This window comes from Myxine glutinosa, chromosome 2 (assembly GCF_964187855.1).
Source record: "Myxine glutinosa chromosome 2, kmMyxGlut1.1, whole genome shotgun sequence".
NCBI lineage: Eukaryota > Metazoa > Chordata > Myxini > Myxiniformes > Myxinidae > Myxine > Myxine glutinosa.
The window spans coordinates 81,445,452-81,464,384 of record NC_136262.1 but is presented as its reverse complement, the minus strand read 5'-3'; the positions used below and the strand labels follow the sequence as shown (position 1 = coordinate 81,464,384).

Sequence of the window (18,933 nt, the reverse complement as noted above, 5' to 3'; positions counted from 1 at the left end):
TTCTATGCTGTCCCTCTTGTCGTTGTAATCTGACCTTCCGCCCTAATATAACCTCCTCCGGAGGTCTTGAGAACTGAACCCTTGGTGTCGTGTCATTTTAATCCAGCCGTTGTGTCTTTTCCATCATTGATTTAGCATAGCGCGACTTAGTCAACGTTCGAGTATAATCGGGTAAACGTGCAGGCGCGGTCATACCAAACCGCTCGGTAGACCAACATCCACAACCGCGTCTGTAACAGTATGTTGGAAGTAGGGTAATCGAAAAAGTAATCCTAACAAAATTCTGCAACTCAAGTTGTGCAACTGTGCAACTCAAGTAAAGAACAAGTTGATTCTGCAACTCGACCAGACGACATCAGCCCAGTGGGCCTAAAATCCTGCTCTGCTGCTCTTTCACACCCTCTCAGTTCTCTTCACCCTCTCTTTTGCTCAAGGTCATCTGCCTTCAGCTTGGAAATCGGCCAACATCACCGCTGTACACAAAAAAGGTGCAAAAACAGATCGTTGCAACTACAGAGCAATCAGCCTGCTCCCAATCATCAGCAAAGTCATGGAATCCATCATTGCTTCGGATATCAAATCCTTCCTCTTCTCCAATGGCTTCATCTCTGATCATCAATTTGGATTCAGACCAGGTCACTCTACTCTGGACATGCTGCCTCTGCTGTCTCAACAATGGATGGAGGTCCTCAATCTCAAACAGGAAATTAGAGCTGTCTCCCTTGACATATCACGTGCCTTCGATAGGGTCTGGCATCCCGCTCTGCTCACAAAACGCTCCTCCTATGGTATCCATGTAAATCTCCACTCATGGCCTGCGGACTTCCTCTCTGGTCGTAGTCAATTGGTGCCCCGAATGGATTTCTCTCATCTCCCCTTCCTGTTCAGGCTGGAGTTCCCCAAGGCAGTGTTCTGGGCCCTGTGCTTTTTCTGGTCTTCATCAATGATCTCTCCGACTCTCTGGAAAATGCTCTCTTTCTCTCTGCTGCTGACTCCACTCTCTGCCGCTCCATACCTCATCACTCAGATTGGCAGTCTTTAGCCTCCACACTCTCTGCAGACCTGGACAAAATCACAGACTGGTCAAACAAGTGGAACATGTCTTTCAATCCTGACAAATCTCACACTCTTACTATGTCTCTTCGAAAAGACCGTCTGGACAACCCTCCCATCTACTTCCTCAACAATCCTCTCCAAGAAGTTCTGTCACTCAATATCTTGGGTATCACAATCTGCCATGATCTTTCCTGGGGAAAACACATTTCCAAGCTGGCCTCCAAAGCCAGTCGCCGACTCGGCATTCTCCGTCGTGCGAAGTCTTTCCTTGGCATACCTGATCTCACCACATACAAGGCTTTAATCCACAGCTCAATGGAATACTGCTCTCCCCTCTGGGCTGGTGCTCCTGCCTCGCACCTAGCTCGGCTTCACACTGTTGAAACCAAAGCTTTCAGAATCATTGGAATCTCCCACGATGAAGCTAACTCCGAGGGCCTTTCACTCACTCAGCGCAGGCAGGTTGGTGGTCTTTCTGTCTTCTACCGACTCCTCTCTGGCCTAGCCCCCAAGCTCTGTCTGTGCTCTTTTCCCCAAATACTCCTACAGGTCGCACAAAATCTACCAGCAACCCTCTTCTGGTGAAACTGCCAAAATCAAGACTCTCTGCTCACCTTCACTCTTTCATTCCTCTTTTCTCCCACCTCTGGAACAAACTCCCTCACTCTCTTCAATCCCACTCCTCCCTCCAGGTCTTTAAAACAGCTGTTCACCACCATCTCTTATCTTCCCCCATCCAAAACCTTGATCTTTTCTACCCCTGTTAATTCACCCCAGATCCACTTTTTTGAAATACCGACTTCTTTCCTGGAAGTCCTAGCAGTGTCCATGTGTTTTTTACCTCTCCCACCCCCCACGTGCCTTTCCACTCCTCCTCCCCCCCAAGCCCTCTACCTCCCACAGATCTCCCGATGTCCCTGCTCTTAAATGTTGTACTTGTGTTCTTCCCCCTCTCTCCCCATCTTGTCTCCCACTCCCTTTATTTCGTCTTACGAGTCTTTGTTTTTTGTCATTAATGTTAGCTTTTACCCTAGCCTCGATGTTGTATACAAAAAAAAAAAATTCCATTTGGTTGGTCACTTGTATTATGGTAATGTAGCGGCTGCCGCTGGGGTTACACAATCGCCTTGCACCTATCAAGGACGCGGAGCGATCACCAGGCCGGGCTCGTCCAGGACGCCCGGGCAGGCCCGCGCTCGACTTGCCAGGCCTCGGTCGGGACGCCCGGGCAGGCTCGCCCTCGGCTTGCCAGGCCGCAGCCGGCCCGCGGGGCCACGCCCCCTGGCGCCAGGCCTGGGCAAACCCCCTGGCGGAATAGATATATATTGCCGACCGTAAAACGTTTTTCCCAGAGTGCCTGAGTGTTTGATTCTAATAAAGCAGCTCAGATGAATTCAAGCTTTTTGTCGCGTCCATTCTTTCGATCGACGTGGGAGCCACAGCTCCTTCATTGGTGACCTATCGACATGGACACGGCAGTCGCCCTTAAACTGCCTACCTTCTGGGAGGCTCACGCGGCGGTTTGGTTCGCACAAGCGGAGTCCCTGTTCGCCCTGCGAGGCATCACGGCGGACGACACCCGCTTCCACCACGTGGTCGCTGCGCTCGGTTCAGCCACCGCAGCCCGCGCCCTGAGCCTCCTCGAGAGACCGCCAGCCGCGGACAAATACGGCGCGATTAAGAAGCTTCTCCTCGATGCTTTCGCCCTCCCAGCGGCGGAACGCGCACGGCGCCTGCTCGATTTGCCGGAGCTCGGCGACACGCGCCCTTCCGAGCGAATGGACTACATGCTTTCGCTGCTCGGCGAGCACTCTCCGGCATTCCTGTTCCGGGAGCTGTTCCTCCGTCAGCTGCCTAACCCGGTACGCCTCGCCCTGGCAAGCACGACGATCACAGATCCCCGGGCCCTTGCCAGAGAAGCCGACAAAATCTCCGCCGCGGGACAGCGCATCGCAGCGGCGACATGGGACCCGCCGCCGCCTGATGCACCATCCATGGCGCCCGAGCACCCGGCGCGTTCGACGGCCGAACTGCCGACGCAATTGGCGGCCGCTATACCGAGCCGACCACGTTCAGCACGACGTCCGAAGCCTCCACCCGACCAAGCGTGGTGTTCCTATCATGCCAGGTTCGGACAGAAGGCCCGGACATGCCGACCCCCGTGCACCTTCGGCGGGTCGGGAAACGGCCAGGCCGGCGTTCATTACCTGCCATGAACGCCGGCCACAGTCACACGGGCAACTTACTGTTCATCACGGATAAAGCGTCCGGACGGCGCTTCCTGTGCGACACCGGCGCCCAAGTGAGCGTCATGCCCGCCTCTGACCAGGACAGGCAATCCGCGGTTTGCGGCCCCTCCTTGGTTGCGGCCAACGGATCGACTATCCGCACCTTCGGCCCGCGCAACGTCACCCTCTGCTTCGGCGGCCAACGCTTCGCTTGGACGTTTGTAACCGCCAACGTGCCCATGGCTCTGCTCGGCGCCGACTTCCTCTGCGCACACGGACTGCTGGTGGACGTCCAACGGCGTCGTTTAATCAACGCTGAAACCTTCAGCTCCCTGGTATGCACATTGAGCAGCTCCGCGCCGACCGAGCTGGCACGCACCGTCCCGGCGGCGAACGAGTTTGCTCGCCTGCTCGCGGAGTTCCCGGCCCTCACGCGGCCGACGTTTTCGGCCGTCGCAGTACGGCATGGGATCGAGCACCACATACCAACCACGGGCCCGCCGGTCTACGCCAGGGCCCGCCGCCTCGACCCAGCCAAGCTTGCCGTTGCGAAGGCCGAATTCGACGCGTTGGAGCACCTCGGCATCGTGCGGCGCTCCGATAGCGCGTGGGCCTCGCCACTGCACATCGTGCCAAAGCCGGGGGGTGGATGGCGCCCGTGTGGCGACTACCGCCGTCTTAATGACGCTACAACACCCGACAGGTACCCGATCCCGCATATCCAAGACTTCTCCGCCCGTCTGGCGGGACGGGTCATTTTTTCAAAAATTGATCTCATACGGGGATATCACCAGGTACCTGTCAGGGCGGCCGACGTCCCTAAAACGGCAGTCATCACGCCGTTCGGCTTATTCGAGTTCTTGCGGATGCCGTTTGGTCTCAAGAACGCGGCTCAGGCGTTCCAGCGCTTGATGGACGGCGTGCTGCGTGACCTGCCGTTCCTTTTCGTTTACCTGGACGACATCCTCGTCGCCAGCACGTCCCGGGCCGAGCACCTCCTCCACCTCCGAACACTGTTCGGGCGCCTCAGCGAGCACGGCCTCATCGTCAACCCGGCCAAATGCCACTTCGGCACGACGGCCGTTGATTTTTTGGGCCACCACATCACCAAGAACGGGGCTGTGCCGCTGCCAACCAAGGTCGAGGCCATCACCACGTTCCCGCGTCCCCGCACCATAAAGGCCCTGCAGGAATTCCTGGGAATGGTGAATTTTTATCACCGCTTCGTGCCCCGCGCTGCTCAACTCATGCGGCCCCTCTACGAAGCCCTCCGGGGCAAGCCGGCCAAGCACGACATCGCCTGGTCCGCAGCAATGGATGCGGCCTTCCAAAGCTCAAAGCGGGCCCTCGCCGACGCAACACTGCTCGCTCACCCGGTGCTCAACGCTCCCATCGCCCTCACCACGGATGCCTCCGACTACGCGGTGGGCGCCGTACATGAGCAATGGGTGAACGGGGTTTGGCAGCCACTCGCTTTTTTCAGCCGGCAGCTCCGGCCGAACGAGCTCAAATACAGCACGTTTGACCGGGAGCTCCTCGGTCTACACCTGGCCGTCCGCCATTTCCGCCACCTCCTGGAGGGCCGACCTTTCACGGCGTTCGTCGACCACAAGCCGTTGGTTTACGCCATGGCCAAGGTCACGGAGCCATGGTCGGCCCGCCAACAGCGCCACCTCTCCGCCGTGTCGGAGTTTACCACGGACATCCGGCACGTCGCCGGCAAAAACAACGCCGTGGCCGACTGTCTTTCCCGGGCCAGCGCGAACGCGGTCCACCTGGGCGTGGATTTTGCGCTCATGGCGGCGGACCAAACCACCGACACCACGGTGCAAGCCCTCCGGGCGGCGGACACGGGCCTCCGCCTGGCCGACATCCCCTGCGCGGACACTGTCCTGCTCTGCGACGTCTCCCAAGGCCGGCCTCGCCCCATCGTGCCCGTCACCTGGCAACGCCGCATCTTCGCCTCCCTCCACGGCCTTTCCCACCCGGGCCGGAAAGCTTCCCAGAAGCTGGTGTCGGCGCGTTTCGTCTGGCACGGCCTTCGTCGGGACGTCCGCGATTGGACCAGCGCCTGCACCGCCTGCCAACGGGCCAAGGTCCACCGACACACCCAGGCCCCGCTGGCACCTTTCACCGTGCCCGAACGACGTTTCGACCACGTCAACGTGGATCTGGTGGGCCCCCTTCCCCCATCACGAGGGTTCACACACCTGCTCACCATGGTGGACAGGACCACCAGGTGGCCGGAGGCCGTTCCCCTCGTCTCCACCACCACCGCCGACGTGGCGCAGGCCTTCATCGCCACCTGGGTCGCCCGCTTCGGCGCACCGGCGGACATCTCGTCAGACCGCGGACCACAGTTCACCTCCGAGCTGTGGGGCGCGGTCGCCCGCAACCTGGGGGTCAAGCTCCACCGTACTACGGCCTACCACCCCCAAGCAAACGGGTTGTGCGAGCGATTCCACCGCTCCATGAAGGCCGCGCTCATGGCCGGCCTTCAAGACGGCGGTTGGGCCGACCGGCTGCCGTGGGTCCTTTTGGGCCTTCGCACGGCCCCCAAGGAGGACCTCCAGGCATCCACCGCCGAGCTGGTCTATGGCCAGGTGCTACGCGTCCCGGGCGAATTCGTGCCCGACGCTACCAGCCCCTGGTCCGCAGCTCGCCAGCGCTCGGACCTCCAGGAGGCCGCCCGACGGTTTGCCCCCGTGCCGACATCCCACCACGGTGACCCCCAGTCCTACGTCCCCCCAGCACTCCGCACCGCGGAGTATGTTTTTGTGCGTCACGACGCACATCGGCGGCCACTCCAGCCGCCGTACGACGGGCCCTTCCGGGTGCTGCGACGGGACGACAAGTCGTTCGTCATCGACATCGGCGGCAGGTCGGACCGGATTGCAGGGGACCGCCTCAAGCCGGCGCACGTGGACGTCGACCACCCACCACGGGTGGCCCTCCCGCCGCGGCGAGGCCGCCCCCCGTCCACGGTGCCCCCCACTCGACCGCCCACCACCTCACCGGACCCCCTCCCACGACCCACCAGGGGTCGCTTCGGCCGGGTCATCAGGACCCCCCTCAAGTTGACCCTGTCGGTGCAAGTCGATTCTGGGGGGACGTGTGTAGCGGCTGCCGCTGGGGTTACACAATCGCCTTGCACCTATCAAGGACGCGGAGCGATCACCAGGCCGGGCTCGTCCAGGACGCCCGGGCAGGCCCGCGCTCGACTTGCCAGGCCTCGGTCGGGACGCCCGGGCAGGCTCGCCCTCGGCTTGCCAGGCCGCAGCCGGCCCGCGGGGCCACGCCCCCTGGCGCCAGGCCTGGGCAAACCCCCTGGCGGAATAGATATATATTGCCGACCGTAAAACGTTTTTCCCAGAGTGCCTGAGTGTTTGATTCTAATAAAGCAGCTCAGATGAATTCAAGCTTTTTGTCGCGTCCATTCTTTCGATCGACGTGGGAGCCACAGCTCCTTCAGTAATACATTATAATAACAGATTACTCAAGAGCCAGTTTGATCAACAAGCTTGAGTGGATTGCTCTTTTAATTTAATCCTCACAACGCTAAGGTTATGAACATTTGAATCTCCCTGAAGTCTATGTAACTGTATTAAAGCAATTTTGCTGCTGTCTAATTTTGTTTACTCGTAACCAATTTTCATGATCGTTGTTATTGGACATAATGTGTCCTTTTTTGTTTCCATTTTTCAGCATTATACCTGGCACAAGAAAACTAGAAGGCCTGATGAATTGCCTTCTGAAAAAAATATTCTAATGTGTTGTCAGTGGTGTGTATTTTTGGATCTTGATTAATCTATACTTTGTGTCTGACGGTTGAGTTATGGAGTGCGATTTGATTGGTATTGGCACATGTATGCAAATTAGCTGGCACAGTTGGTGTGCGTTCACGGCGCATGTGCCTGATTATGCCTACTTACTGAAAGGGAGAGAGAAAAGGGGAACCTTCGCTATTCCCTTTCAGGGAGGAGGGTGATGGCTTTGTGGGACTGTCACAATATTGTTATGTTGATGCTCAATTTTAGTAAGATGGACAATTGCATGGCGTAGCCAACCTCTGTATTACGAGTGTACTCTGAAATAAGTCAGATTAATGACCCTAATGGCATATATCAATCATACATGTCGAGTTTTAATGAGGAAAATAAGTCACAGGTCTTCGCAGCCAACAAATATCCCATTCTTCAAAATTATTGACCGGCGATTTGTCCGTCATTTGTACATTCTAAAAGATTGTTTATCCCTCAGTAATATTGACACAATAATGTGCCCACTCTTCTTCCCCCTCCCGCATGACTCCATTACTCCGGCAGGCTAATGATGGGCAAATTATTTTCCTTATCAGTTTTAATACAGATCCAAAGTATCCTTTGGTGTAGATTGTGCACTTGTGTCATGGCCTTTGCTTTCCAGTAATAGTTTGCTTAGCCCTAAGGGTTTGCTAAGCACCCTGGTCCACACAAGTAATTCCAGGAGGACCTGGTCTATCCAACATGTTTATTCTCTGGTTGGCTTGCGATAGTTGTCTTGACTTCCTTTAGGAACAAGGTCATCTTGCTCCAGGCACTGTGAGGATTTGGACCAGTAGGGGTGAGGCCTTGAAAACTCTCAATGATTCTAGCTGGAGCTTCCTAAGATTTCTAACCTTGAGTTATTACCTCTTCTTTCTATGTCTCCTGCTGTTTCTGCCTCAGAATGTCACATGGGAAATCCAGTACTCAAACTCGCTGTTTAAAGGTAACTCTGCCTGATTGTGTGTTACACCATTTGCTGTTTTGCCGTTTTGTCACTAAAGTTGAAACCTCTGAAAGTTGAGGATCCATATCATTGTATCCATCTTTTTAAAAGCGTCTTTTCTAAGACGACCACCTTTGTTCTGGTTTCATTTGCCAAATGTCTTCTCCTTTTTCAAGAGTCATTGTTACACAATTATATCTAACTTGATCTGACTTTGTCATGAATTAACCTTTTAGTTTTTAAGGAAAAATTTGTCTCATAATATTTGAGCAGGTTTCAGACTGATTCGGAAACATTTGCTGTACATTCGCATTAAATTAATTGCTGTTTTAACTCGTCCAAGAGCATTGACAGCTACACATTCAAAATTTTAATATGAGAGTTGCTCTAAAAGTTTTGGTTGTCTTTTGTTGGGTCATTAAGAGGTTGTCTGAAACATAACAAATAAACAACATGCCCATCAAACTGCTTATGTCACACACCAATTCTAGAAGTTTAGCTCATATTGGGCCTTGTATCGTAAATACTATTACCATACACACCTGTACCTTGTATTTGGCAGGATAATCATCTTTTATCCAAAGTCTGTAGACAAAATAGCCAAACGAGATAGTTTAACACAAAAGGCTCCTTGAGCCACGGCCTATTTCTCAGGTGGGGAGGGGTGGGGGGAAGAAGAGGGGAAGGAAATTCAACACTGTCTGTATCTCATCAATAGGTTTGGTTGATTAATCGTCATTTCAACTTTCTACTCATTTAAATCAGTCAATTGACATATCGTCTTTGGGAGGATAATCAAGTATAATCTTATGCAGGGTGTGTGCGGGTCATGGAAATCCTGGAAAGTCATGGAATTTAACAAAATGCTTTTCCAGGCCTCGAAAGTCATGGAATTTCACTGATGGTCATGGAAATCCTGGAAATTGAGAGCGATGATGGTCATGGAAATCCTGGAAATTGAGAGCGAGTGTGTTTTCTGTTATTTTCAGAATAAAACAAATTTGTACGAACAAGTTATGTTCCCGATAATCATTTGTAAGTCTTTCGTCCCGTACGCAGAATGCAATTTTCCATTGATACGTCTTGAAACTGCAGCACAGAGACAGCTCAACCAATGTCCTCCCAGAATGACACGAGCTATTTCTCTTCGGTTTTGATATCTGGCCTTCTTTGTTCTTTACAGGCCTTCTGTATCCAGCCCACCACATTGTCATGTTAACAGTTACCGAATCTGTTACTGTTATTAAACTGAAGCAGGATAGTGGTCACCTTTAAATTCTGGCCAATATGGCTGATGTGTTTTGAGATAGAGGGGGATGAATGAAATATGCCTGTGTGAGGTCATGGAAAATCGGTCAAGGGTCATGGAAAGTCTTGGAATTTCAGATATCCAAAAGGGGACGAATCCTATGACCAATTTGATATACCCCTCACTTTTATCCACATTAGACCAGATTCACACGTCTATTATCGCATGCTTGGACCTCTTGTCATTTGCACAAATGGAAAAGAGAGGAAAGGACAACATACGACTGTGTTAACCATGACCAAACTGTAGACTATTTGGTTAGCCACTGAAAATTGTGAAAATTCATCAGGGCATTAACAAGCCACGCATCTTCAAATGATGCCATTATTTTACTGTTAAATCCTAACTTGGATTTATGATTTGCTCTTCGTGATGTTATATGCAAGAAGAAGAAGAAGAAGAAGAAGAAGAATCTGAGACTGTGCAAGTCCACTTGCGTATCCACTTTTTAATACACGAGTCAATGCTCACTGGAGAGCATTTATATGAAGCATTTACATGCAGGACGATTTTACAGCCGCTGCAAGGACAGTATACAATGGAACAAATTATAACTACAGTGTACATGGTATTTTGAACTTGGGATCCCAGTATCATGAATATCATGTTTGGTGGCATCATGGAAATCCCAAACTACTGGCCTACATCAACACACTCACAATCGAACATAGAGGAACAGTTGGTGGACAAAGGTTCCAATTCACATAATAAAATAGGCAGGCAAGATGATCAAGATAAATCAATGAATGAAATGATAGAGCCAAAAAGGTATGACAATAAATACCAATGGAGAGAGGCAGGTGAACCGGCCATAAGACCCGCGCAACTATTTTCAGAGCCTTTAGTGTTAAAGCAAATTGATAAATTGACATGTTCCAGGGATTATGCATGAGTTGTGACTGATGGAGAGCCTTTTCTCATCGGTCACCTTTTGAAGCCAATAAGCACACTTATTTCAAAACTCTTAGAGCAACGCTTTTACTATAATGTTTAAAAACAGATTTTTGACGCCATCTTGGCAAACAAATCGTGACTCATAACTATTTCTAACAAGTTAAAAACTCTTCTTTTCACACGTGTTGCTGTGCCTTGCCATACCTTGTGATGTGCCGTGGTTTCGTGGGTTGTGCCGTGGCCTGTGCCTTGCTGCCTCGTGAACAAAGCTAACCTCTTCATCGTGCATTCATTTTGTCTACCAACATGTCATGCTTATTTTGCCAACTGTGCCAATTATTGTGCATTTCTTCGTGCATCTACCATTGAACTAATTATACCTACATGAGATCGACATCCTAAAGAAGGTAAAAGATGGAACGTCATCTTTGTTTTGGAGATTTTGAGCAGGTACGGAGATACCACAGCCGAGTCCTATCGATCACTTGTATGGTGTCTGGTCATGTGCAATTGCCATCTGTGATGCATTCCCTTAAAAACCCCCTTACATGCTCCTGCAGAAAAAAATCAAAGAAAAGAAACGTTGCTCATGTATCCATGAAAATTCTTTAATTCTATTCTTAATATCAACTTCATCTTGCTTAGTCCCCATCACTTTGTAATCTCATTGCATAATAATTTGCAAGCTGTGCATTCTGATTGTAGCAAAAACTTTGAAGCTGTTATATGAGGTAGAAATGTTTTTTTTGGCATTTTAAATGCATCATTAACTGTGCATTCTGCTTCATCATCCACATCATCGGTAGCCCTAGGCATCCTCACTGGAAGCCCACAGCCCTGAGGAAACCAGCCACTCCAACTGGAATACCCCAGAGATTGAATATAAGAAATGGAGGAGGTAGGCTTTTCCATGGTGAGAGGGAGTGGCCATTCACAGCCAGCCAATGGGGCCATAGTCAAAAGACTTGGGAAGTTGGAGAAGGTTTACAGTTTTTTTTTTTGTTTTTTTTTGTTTTTTTTTTGTATACTGAATCGAGGCTCGTGAAAGAGCTAACATTTACTTCACAAACAAATCGACCAGACAAACAAAATACACAAAAAGAGGGAGCGGAAGACAAGATGGGGAGAAAAGGGGAAGCACACAAACACAACATCCGAGAGCAGGGAGATGTGTGGAAGGGAGAGGGCCCGGGGGGAGGAGGCATGGGAAGGGGGGGGGGGGGGAGGGAGAAGTATAAAGCACAAGGACACCAAGGACTTCCAGGACAGAAGTTGGTATTTCAAAAAGGGGAATTGGGGTGAAATTAGCGGGGGTAGAAAAGATCAAGGTTTTGGATGGTGGAAGATAAGAGATGGTGGTGAACAGCTGTTTTAAAGACTTGGAGGGTGGAGTGGGATTGAAGAGAGTGAGGGAGTTTGTTCCAGAGGCGGGAGAAAAGAGGAATGAAGGAGTGAAGGTGAGCAGAGAGTCTTGATTTTGGCAGTTTAACCAAAAGAGGGTTGCAGGCAGATCTTGTGCGACCTGTAGGAATATTTGCGGGACAGAGCCCAGAGAGAGCTGGGGGGGCAAGGCCAGAGAGGAGTCGGTAGAAGACGGAAAGACCACCAAACCTGCCTGCGGTGAGTGAGTGAGAGGCCCTTGGAGTTAGCTTCATCGCGGGAGATTCCAATGATTCTGAATGCTTTGGTTTCAACAGCGCGAAGGCGAGCTAGGTGTGAGGCAGGAGCACCAGCCCAGAGGGGAGAGCAGTATTCCATTGAGCTGCGGATGAAAGCCTTGTATGTGGTGAGGAGCTCAGGTGTGCCAAGGAAGGACTTCGCACGACGGAGGATGCCCAGTCGGCGACTGGCTTTGGAGGCCAGATTTGAAATGTGGTTTTTCCAGGAAAGATCATGGCAGATAGTGAGACCCAAAAGCTTGAGTGACAGAACTTCTTGGAGAGGATTATTCAGAAAGTGGATGGGAGGGTTGTCCAGTCGGTCCTTTTGGAGAGACATCGTAAGAGTGTGAGATTTGTCAGGATTGAAAGACATGTTCCACTTGTTTGCCCAGTCTGTGATTTTGTCAAGGTCTGCAGAGAGTGAGGAGGCTGCAGACTGCCGATCTGAGGGATGAAGAATGGAGCGACAGAGAGTAGAGTCGTCAGCAAAGAGATAGAGAGGATTTTCAAGAGAGTCAGAGAGATCATTGATGAAGACCAGAAAAAGCACAGGGCCCAGAACACTGCCTTGGGGAACTCCAGCCTGAACAGGAAGAGGAGATGAGAGAAACCCATTCAGGGCCACACGTTGACTACGACTAGAGAGGAAGTCCGCCAGCCATGCGTGGAGATTTCCATGGATACCAAAAGAGGAGAGTTTGGTGAGCAGAGCGGGGTGCCAGACTGTATCGAAGGCACGTGATATGTCAAGGGAGACTGCTCTAATTTCCTGTTTGGCATTGAGGACATCCATCCATTGTTGAGAAAGCAGAAGCAGCATGTCCAGAGTGGAGTGTCCAGGTCTGAAACCAAATTGATGATCAGAGATCAAGCCATTGGAGAAGAGGAAAGATTTCATATCTGAAGCAATGATGGATTCCATGACCTTGCTGATAATTGGGGGAAGGCTGATTGGTCTGTAGTTGCTGGGATCTGTTTTTGCACCTTTTTTGTGCAAAGCGGTGATGTTGGCAGATTTCCAAGCAGATGGAAGATGACCTTGAGCAATTTTGAGCTCTTTTGAGTGTTTGGGTCTTGCTCATCATTTGGAGTGTAGGGGTCTTCTTCATCCAGGTGCACACTGATTCTGATTACTTTGTGCGTTTGTAAAGCTGCCATTGAAGAATCATCCTGATTTACTTTACTTCCTTCTTTGTACTTTAATCTTTACTTTATATTGTAATGAAAATGGGGGGCAATCTCCCATCGGTTGAATGTCATGGTATGAAGTCGGACATAAGACCTCACAAGGTCTGTTTGCTCCTCTCATATTGTAAGCAGTTCGGTGGCCTCTGTTTTTTACCACTGGTTTAGTTCCCTCTGCTTTCTTTCAACCGATCAACCCCACCCAATGACTCCAGGATATACATGTTCATCCAGTAACTCTCATCTAGTTAAACTTCCAAAATCCCAGGCTGATTGCACACCTCACCGCCTTTGTTTTTCACTTCTCCTGTACACGGAACCACCGTCCAGAGGCTGTTTTATCCCACGCTTCCTCCCCTCCCTCCTGATTAGCCCCTCACCCATTAATATTGATTATGACCTATGAGCTAGCGGCAGACCCTCTCATCAACGGATCAGCATGGCTCTCCTGCCCAAATGATGGATACTTCTGCACAAACTGTACCAGGGGGCAGGGATTCCTGCTTGCCCACGGCTTAATGTAGGGCCTGGGAGAGATAGGATACATACAGGCACAGGCCAAGAGGGTGGAGATTGCAAAGGTACAGACCAGAATTAATGAAGGGAAGAAGACTCTCTTTTAAGAAGGTGCCCACAGCAGGGACAGCTCACAGGAATATGTACAATATGCATTGGAAGCAGATGCGGCAGAACCATCATCAATGGCACCAACAAGGAGGGGTGGCCGGAACCATCATCAGCGGGTAAGCGCCAAGTACCCAGCAACACCAAGTGGTGTGCTGTCCAGAATTGCGGGTGCTTGTGAGAGCCTAAGAGGGCAAAAAGCAGTGCAGAGAGTGTCAGAATATGGCAGACCAGTCTGAGGTGCCACGGCTTTGGCCCAGTGCTTTCACCTCCTCACCCATCTTCCTTCTCCGTTTATTTTTGACATCGTTCCTGTAATTTTTACTTTAGCTTCTATCACCATCCCTTTATCCTTTCTGTCGCTCTACTTGTGGACTTAACTGAGATTTAGGAATTATGGTCTGTATTAGGGACCCAGTTTTGACTTGTGCCCTTGGGCAAAAATGGATTGCGTTATCTATTTATACGGTTGTGTATGATTCTGTTTTATTAAATATTGTTATTATTGGGGGTGTCTTATTTTCTGCTATTGCAGCTAATATGAATCCAATAAAAAATACATGTTGACAACTTCCATGCAGAAAAACTTGTTGAACCATTTTATCACATCGGCCTCAGGCCTCATATTTAAAACAAACATTTGACTAGTTTAGCCCAAGCATGCTGGGTACAGGATAATTTGCATGTGAGCTCGTCAAATGTATGATTATATTGCTCAAAAAGGAATGTTGTTTAAATAATTATTTCCTTTTTTACAATTTAAATTTCAAAAAAATACATTCCCAATTTTTAACAAAAAAAAATGTTTCTGGTCTGTTATCAGGAACAAATACTATATTTCTGGCCTATGCTATCATAGTATTTCGATGAAGCCTGGTGTTGGATTAGCGGTGAGGGTGCTGGCTTGGGATCGAATCCCGGTCGATCGCTGAATTAACACCAGGGGGGTTGACTCAGCCTGTCATCCTTCTGAGGTCGGCAAATTGAGCACCAGCTCACTGGTAATTCCCTGTGTGTCGCAAGAGGCGATTAACAGGGTTGGAAGGGCATCCGGCCATAAAACTTTGCTTCCAAAACATTGCCACCAAAATACTATATTTCTGGCCTATGCTATCATAAGAGGATACTCAGGCAATATGATATTAAATTGTGAGGAGGAAGTTTCAACTTGTACTTTCTATAAAAGGGGGAGGGGAGCGTGGGTGAGATTTTCAAATCCATGCAAGATGGTCTGTACGTGAAAGGAAGCAAAACCAAAATCTAGGCCGCAATTGTACATGTAACTACATCTTCAGTATCTGTGTATTGTGTTAGCAGAATACTTGGCAGTTCGGACATTCAGCTGTCTCAGCGAGTGGGTTTCTCATTTGGAATACATACCTCCAGACTGAACAGTTTACTTTTTGGATCCCACTGATTGGCCGGATCTAGAGCCGGACTGAACCAAAATCGAATTGGCTTGTTATTGTCGTCTAACCAACTCATACACCTAGTGTTGTCATAGTCTGTCCACACCTTTATGAGATATCATGCTATATATCGTTTTGGCCCCATCTCTCAATGGTGAAGAATCACTTTAAAAAAATAAAAAAATAATTGTATCTGGATCTTCACCAAAATCAAATCGATTCTTCCTTGTCACACACAATCTGTCCACCAAGTTTTGTCCGAATCCATTCACAACGTTTTGAGATATCGTGCTATATATCGGTTTTGGCTCTATCTCACAATGGTGACGAATAACTTTTTTTTTAAATTGTCTTAGCCGGATCCGGATCTTCACCAAAATCGAATGATTTCATCCTTGTCACACAAGTGATTCATCAGTGATTCATTCAACACACATCCAACTTGTCCACCCTCTGCCCCCTCCCCCTAAGATCCATGCAAATTATTTTGTGCTTTCATCATTTTGCCAACAAAATCTTCCATTCAATTATTTACCCGTTTCTATTTTTCCCCCTTTCTACTCTGTCAACTTGTGTAGCAAAATTGAGGTTCATATATGCAATTTAGGGTATAATCTTTGTAACTTTCAGGTAATAGTCATATATAATACCGCTAAACACAAAAGCACTTGATTCCATTTTAATACCAACTTAATGGCCATCATTTTGAATTTCAAAATGGCCACCTTTAACATATTTTGAGGTATATATTGACTGTAAGCCCCCTAAGAAATTTTATTTCAAATGATATATGTACCGTCATTTTTAGGGTCACTGACTGCCATGGCTATCTTTCTGAACTTCAAATTGGCCATCGCGGAATTTAAAATGCCAAAATTTCTACTTTCGTTATTTTCAGTCATAATAGATACAGAAGAGGTGGTTGAAGACGAAAAAGCATGTCCAGTGCCACTTGCTTCATGCAGCACTGGGGAACATGATTATTGCACCCATGTGGAAGAGATACTGGCAATATGGAAGCCATCCAATTTCAGTACACGTATAAAGTGAAATAAATAAAACAAAACTGGGTAAACCAAGAGATGTGTCTATACTTATGAAATATTTCTACTAAGTGTGAATAAGAGATCAGAATTTGGGAATCCAGACTTCGTCAGTGTGCCACACAGACCGAAAGGACTGACATGGGGAGATCTATTGGCAAGAGGGGCATTGGCATTGCAACTGTCACAGTGATACAACGGCCAAACATGTAATTGAAAGAGATGAAAGGAAGTAGAAAAGCAATGCCGACCCTGTGATAAAAAGAACAGGGCGACTTTCTACAAGTCACAGTCAGGTTCTGGTGCTTTGACGAGATCTGTTTCTGAAATATGCAATCGCCCGCACTGTATGTGTCGGGGAAGTTATCCAAGCAAGGATGGTGAGATTGCACATGCTTGCCAGAGTGAGAACAGTGCAAGGTTGATCAAACATATTGTAGATAAGAGTGACCATGCTTCGTGGAAAGTGCAGTTAGCAGATGTCTTATCAGAGGGGTGACTTCCTTGCCAGAGACATTGTTTATCATAGTTGCTGCAAAACCACACATTGGCGAAAATATGTTCAAGGTCCTCAAAGACGTGGTACTTCTGGTAAAGATACTGAAGATGCAGCATTCAGAGCAGCAGAGATGGAGTTTTATAATGAGTTACTTGAGGGGAATTGAATCTGGTGAATATATTACCACCGTTCAGATCGAAATGATCTACACAAACATGATGCGTGATCACAGTGTTATTAACAAGACGATGACACATGGAACATTGATGGCAAAAATCTCAGAGAACATGCCAAACATTGTTATATCCCCAAAAGGGGGTAGTTTACCAGGTGTCTGACATCTAAGAAAGCTGGTCTTAAAGCAGTGAATGAGCAAGACATTAAAGGTTATCTCACTGCAATCTTCAAGCGTGTCAAACTAAGCAGGTGCGTGATTACTAACACGAGGAAAGATGGCTCCAGTGAGTGTGCTGTGCCAGGAAACTGATGATAATGAGCAGATGGATCTTGCAGAGATCAAAAGCTGCTTTAGCCGAGTCATGGGATCAGACCTTGCACAAATCATGCCTCATAATCTCAGACTATGATGTATCAATAATTTAAGAAAATAAAACAAGTGAAACACACACCAAAGTCTCCATCTGCAGCATCAATGTTTTGACAACAGGTTGAAAGCCAATTTCAAGCTGCAAGCAAAGTCTGAAGTTCTGACTCTCCGAGCAACCACGGGTCTCATTTCCAGATTGTTTTATTGTTGCACGTTCATCCCGTGGAGTATACATGGAAGAGGTAATTGGCAAATACAAGTTTTTACGACACTGATGAAAACATTTGGCTTTGTTCACCCGACCTTGGATAAGACTAAAGTGATCGCAGTTAGAGAGAACCTTCCACACAAAACTCCAGAAATTAGCTCAGACGAATCTTCCGCACAGTCATCAGGATACAACAAATTCAAACATGTTTCGCAATTGACGGTACGGCTGCTGATGGAAGTGAAATCGTTTGAGAACTGCAAGGCCCTCAGCATTGCATATGTTGCACTCATAAATACCAAAGCTCGTAACGGCCACGTTACTCGTGTTTTATTTGACAATTACTCCATCGAGGGATCACTGAAGGAGGCAACATGAGAATGGCGCAGGGATAGTAAGACATCAATGACAGATGATAATACCAGTCATTTCTTGGAAGCTCTACTATGAAATATTATTTCACCTTCTACCTGGTACAGAAGCTTGTAAGTAATGCAGGAGTAGTAATCATTACTGCAACGCATAAGATTGTTGGCTGGTGATATCATTCCTGGTGCTAGCTTGCAGGAAGTGACTGACACGTTGATGATCTTACATGCTGTAACAGCAAAGGCTGGATCTACTATTCATATATACAGTCAAGATACAGATGTGTTGCTCAGTTTATATATACTGTACAGTGTGCAGTCAGGACACACAGAACATGTCATGAACATGCGTGTTCCTCGTGAAAAAGCAGCTATGCTGATGGGAACGAGTGATCAGCGTTGACTTGTCATGCTGCAACCAACTTGTAATGGAATGGCCTTCTGCAAGTGGCATGCACTGATTGGGTGTGATACATCAATCCACACCAGAGGTGAATCAAAGAAAGGCATGCTTGGAAGTGAAGACAGATCCTAGTATTGTAGCTTCCATATCTGCTCTGGGAACAGGAAGTGAACCTTCTGATGATACCATCGAGGAATGTATATAATTTCTGTGCAGCCTCTTCTGCAAGAAGGGTGTCGACATCATGCCAACACACAGCCTCAGGTGGACCTTGTTCAAGCAACAAGGCATTGGCAGAGGGGTCGAGTTGCTACCACCAACTTTTGGAGCCTGGAATCTACTTATCCAGAGACCTCATTACCAATGGGAGCAGGATTTTATTCTTTATCCCATAGTTTCAGACCCTCTCAAGTCAGGCTGGATAAAAGAAGACAACCACCTGATGCCAAAGGTGTTGGAAGTTGTGCCGGCCCCAAATGCTGTTTTTCAGTTAGCAAGGTGCATTCGCGGTGCCAGTATTCCAAACGCAATGAATAAGTGCACATCAGCAACATGTTCATGCCGAGCAATTGAGATTTAGTTTGTGCAGAACTTTGTCAGTGTGAAGCAGACATGGTGATGGGCCAAAACATGATCTGCCATTTTGGACCCAAATGGCAGACTGTAATTAGAAATATGCAAAGAAGTATTTGTGTATGATGTTGTTGAAGTTAAAAGAATGTTTCAAACATCATCACATTGGGCACAACT

General features: G+C 48.5%; 1 protein-coding gene across 1 annotated transcript in view; it reads left to right on the top strand.

Annotated features, from left to right (window-relative positions):
- The window catches only part of LOC137421650 (potassium/sodium hyperpolarization-activated cyclic nucleotide-gated channel 2), a 102,128-nt gene that overhangs the window by 40,235 nt on the left and 42,960 nt on the right, over positions 1–18,933 (top strand). The window contains exon 7 of the mRNA XM_068107907.2: positions 7,991–8,033. Within this exon, the coding sequence (XP_067964008.1) occupies positions 7,991–8,033 (43 nt within the window). The remainder of the gene's footprint in view (positions 1–7,990; positions 8,034–18,933) is intronic.